This window comes from Penaeus monodon, chromosome 40 (assembly GCF_015228065.2).
Source record: "Penaeus monodon isolate SGIC_2016 chromosome 40, NSTDA_Pmon_1, whole genome shotgun sequence".
Lineage (NCBI taxonomy): Eukaryota > Metazoa > Arthropoda > Malacostraca > Decapoda > Penaeidae > Penaeus > Penaeus monodon.
The window spans coordinates 5,846,953-5,851,138 of record NC_051425.1 but is presented as its reverse complement, the minus strand read 5'-3'; the positions used below and the strand labels follow the sequence as shown (position 1 = coordinate 5,851,138).

The following is a 4,186-nucleotide window of genomic DNA, read 5'->3' as shown; positions in this document are numbered from 1 at the left end:
GGGCTTGGGCTGCTTTGGCTGAGAGACGGGGCGTAGGCAACCATAACACTGTACTGTCTGGGTGCGGACGACAGGTGAATACGGTAAGGGGGCGGTACCAGTCATGTAAAACCCTAAGGGTCAAATCCGGGGTTTTTGTTCATAATGGGAAAAGTTTACTACTTATGGAATGGGGTTCATTTTGCATTCGAAGTGTCTATTTTATTAAAAAACACCCCAATTCTTGCATGACGGGTTTGCACACGCAGAAGGGCAGTGGGGGGTCGGTTGCTGATACAGCTTTTGGTGGGGGCTCGGGTGGGTGGAAAACCACAGCAGTGAGGGGGCGCAGCGAGGCGGGGGGTGAGGAGGGTTTTACCGCACCCCCCAACACTTTTAAGGGCAACCCGGGAAATTCCACGCCAAGGGGGTGGGCGAGAGGTCATTTGGGAAAAAAAGAATGACCCCTCCTCCACGTTTGTTTGTGCGGGGGCGATGGAAGATGCTGTAGCCAGGTATATGTATGGTATCAGCCTGGATTTCCCACGCTTCTGTGATGATAGTGTGCAGCTCGTCTATTTTGTTGTTGAGGGATGTGACATTAGACAGGAGGAACTTTGGGAAACTGTACCAGAGTCGGGGAACTTCAAAATGTCGGTAGGGTTTAGCTGGTTGGGCCTTCTTTTGCTTGTTTCTAGTCCGGAGTATTATGGGAATGCGCCGTTGAGTGTGACGGCCTCCTTTGCTGCCCTCGGCATGAAAAATGTGTGTGTGTGTGAGAGAGTATGCTTGTTTGACGAAGAGTTCTTGGTTACTATTAGATTCCCTGGTATTATTTAGAATATAGGAATATGTAGATGTGTGTTTTTTCGGAAATAATTATAGAAAAGAAATTGAATTTGGAATATATTTCGGTAAATAAAACATTTGTTTTGTTTTTCTTTTAATTACAATTCCCAATGAATGCATATATTCATTTGATACTAATACTATTTTCAAATACAATATTTCCAAAATTTAGCAAAGGAATAGCTAAAAATAATATATATTCTTCAAAGTCTAATTTAGTAAAGGTATATTTTAGCATTATCTATAAATTCCTTTCCGATCGTCTTATTTATTATACAAGTCACGTGAACATATCAAAAAGCTAATTAACCAAAATAACTTTAAATCTATTGGAGACAGAGGTACGTTATATATTTCGTTATATTCTATTTTTATTATTATCGCATTTTATTTTGGTATTCTGTCTCAGCAACTTTAGTTTTTAACCATTTAAAAATGTCATATTTTTGAAGAAAAAAAATCTGAATATTGTGTAAATTTGGAGAATTTCAGCAAATGTTAAAAACGGAAAACATAAAGGCTCTTCTCTTTAATAACTATGTTCTTATCTGCAGAATTTTTTTTCCTTCGGAGTTTTCACTTTTTTTTTTTCCCCCTTTTGATCAAAATTCTGTGGTGCGAAGTAACATTTTTTGCTCATCTTTCCCCATCCATCAGTCTAAGAAGTGATACAGACAAAACAGAAGGATACAGGATTGTCATTTAAATTTAAATTCTCCGGATTCTTTGTTTTCCAAAGTCTCGCATCTTTTTTCTCCCCGCCTTTGTAACAATCTTGGAATCCATCAAAAAATCCCGTTTGGTGGGAAATTTCTATCATTGCAGTGTTAAAAGTTTCCCCAAAGAATTTTCGAATGTGTTTTCCATCACTCCCACTCTGCAATTTAAAACCCCGTCACAGACATAACGGTTATAAATACATTCCCCAGATGAGCAATAAAAACTACGCTCTTGGGGACAAGTTTCATTACTGCAGTGGGTTTCATCACTCGCATCTTTACAGGACGGATACTTATTGCAGACTTCATAATCCCAAATGCACTCACCGGGCCCCTTTATAAGGATAGGGGGACCAATGAAATTCTGGCAGTTGGTCCACCCCTTTCTGCCTTTAAATCTTATGACCGTCACACGATGCCCAAAAAAACCATTCATGAATCCATTGATATTCATAAAATGACCTCTTTGTTTAGGCGACTTCCTGCTCATTTTGGGGACAAATCACCCCTTTCCCTTAACAAAAAATGGTATCCGAAAGACAAACATCCGACCCACATTTGAATGGGCGTTGATAAGGACAAGTAAAATTATTACACATTGTTTTCCATCATGCCAGTCAAAAACCCCCGATACCTTTGAACGAGAGCACCGGGCACACGCCCTGAATCACAGGTGAACTGACTATACCAACAATCACACCCTTTTCCTCGCTCCCATCCATAAGTCAAAAAAAATGATGCAAAACCCAGTTACTGAATACTTTACCGATCCCATGGGAAAGGGATTTATCTATTGGCAGGGTACATTTTTCCTTTTCATCTCGGTGCCATTTGACAATTTTTGTACCCTTTTGCACCGGGGACATAATGGGCTATGAAAAAAAAGACATTCCCCAGAGAAACACGGGTAGGACGAGGGGGGACATGTAATTCCGGGAAAAGCTTTCCCCCCTTGGGGTTTCACAGTGGTAAACCCCATCACAAAGGTTTTATGATCGAAAACACATTCACCGGACGAACAGAGAAATTCCTCACATCCTTCAGAATTGTCACAGCCAACCTCATCGCTGCCATCGGCGCAATCTTCGCGACCATCGCAAACAAGGTAGGAGTAGATGCAGTGTCCTGTTCCACATTGGAACTTATATGAGGGACAAATATAGGTTGTACAATCACTTTCATCAGAACCATCTGCACAAAGTCCCACTTGCATATCGCCCCCCCCTTTTTTTAAAAATACTCAATGAAATTGACCTTTTTAATTACAATAATAAAGCAAAAAACCTGTCAGTTTTTTCTGTCCATTCCCCAAAAATTATTTCATGAAAAACCCTTTTGGAACCCCCCATTTTCCTGTAAGCGGGGGGGGTTTGGGGCCACCTTTTTTGGGGCAATCCTAAAATTGTCGCCCAAAAAAACCCCTTTAATGCACCCCCCCAAATTTTTAAAAGGAAAAATAAAGTGTCATGCCTTTCAGGGGAAAGGGGGGGGTTTCGCCCCCATGACGTTTTCAAGCCCCCTGGTTTTCCCTTCCGGGCATCCCTTTTAAATGGGAAACGGGATTTGCCTAACCCTTTAGAAGGAAGAGTTGAGGGGGTGGGGATTTTGATTTCCAGTGTTCTCAGGCCGCCCCCGGTCGTTTTTGCCGCGCTTTCCGATCCTCTTGTGCAGGGCGGAACAACCGGAACTCTGTGACTGAGCATTCGCCTGCAAAGTAGGTCACATCATTATAACTAAAATGTAACCGGTGATGATGATACGAATTCCAAGGAAATAATGTGATTTTTGTCTAAATTACAAGTATTCACATCTTTCCATCATTCAAAACCTTTACCACTAACGACATTTAAATTATCATTTTGCAATTTTTTCAAAATAAGCCTTAGTTATATCTTTATTTTATTATGTTTTTTTTTCTTTTTTACAAGAAAGCTTCTGTCGTTCCAACCTGGCCAGTCGAATGATAATAATGATATACAACAACGGAGAAAAGTGAAAAGGATTTACGTGTTGAGCATAAGCTTTCGTCCTCGTCCTCCCCGAACATGCAGTTATCTTCACCGTTACAGAGGAGTTCGCCGTACAGGCAAAGAGTCGGAATCCCAGGACACCTGAATAGTCCAGCAGGGCAGTGACCTGGTAGAACGTCATTATTGAAGGTAGAGGCCGTGGATATATGAAAATAAAACCCCCAAACACAAAAAGAGATATCAGAAAACTCCCTTTTTTTCTATTTAACATGTAAAAAACATAATTTTTGAAAGTGAGAAATAATAGTGTATTATAGGTAATTTTGGTTTATTAAATAAGATAAAAAAATATATTATATATATATTATATAAATAATATATATAATAATATAAACACACCAAAAATAAATTTTAAAACAATTTTTCTTTTTTTTACATAAAATGGGTGGGTGGCGTGTGGTTTTTGGGTCTGTTGGGTCTAAAAATTAATAAAATTTAAATATAAAAATAAATAATTAATAATATAAGAAAATTTAAAAAACAATATGTCTGGGGGTGGGTATGTGTTTTGGGTTTTTTGTTTTGTTTGGTGGTTATGTGTGGGTTGTTGGTGCGTATATATAATAAAAATATTAAAAAAATAAATATAATATTATATAAATAAAAATA

The 4,186-nt window shown here is 38.9% G+C and overlaps 1 protein-coding gene and 1 pseudogene across 1 annotated transcript in view; both read right to left on the bottom strand.

The window, feature by feature from the left end:
* Positions 1 to 2,062: 2,062 nt before the first annotated feature.
* On the bottom strand, positions 2,063 to 2,760 carry LOC119597965 (annotated as a pseudogene).
* Positions 2,761 to 3,168: 408 nt separating this feature from the next.
* The window catches only part of LOC119597964, a 6,808-nt gene continuing 5,790 nt past the window's right edge, over positions 3,169 to 4,186 (bottom strand). Inside the window, exons 2-3 of the mRNA XM_037947631.1 lie at positions 3,555 to 3,683; positions 3,169 to 3,254 (exon numbers count right to left, since the gene is read on the bottom strand). Of these exons, the coding sequence (XP_037803559.1) occupies positions 3,169 to 3,254; positions 3,555 to 3,683 (215 nt within the window). The remainder of the gene's footprint in view (positions 3,255 to 3,554; positions 3,684 to 4,186) is intronic.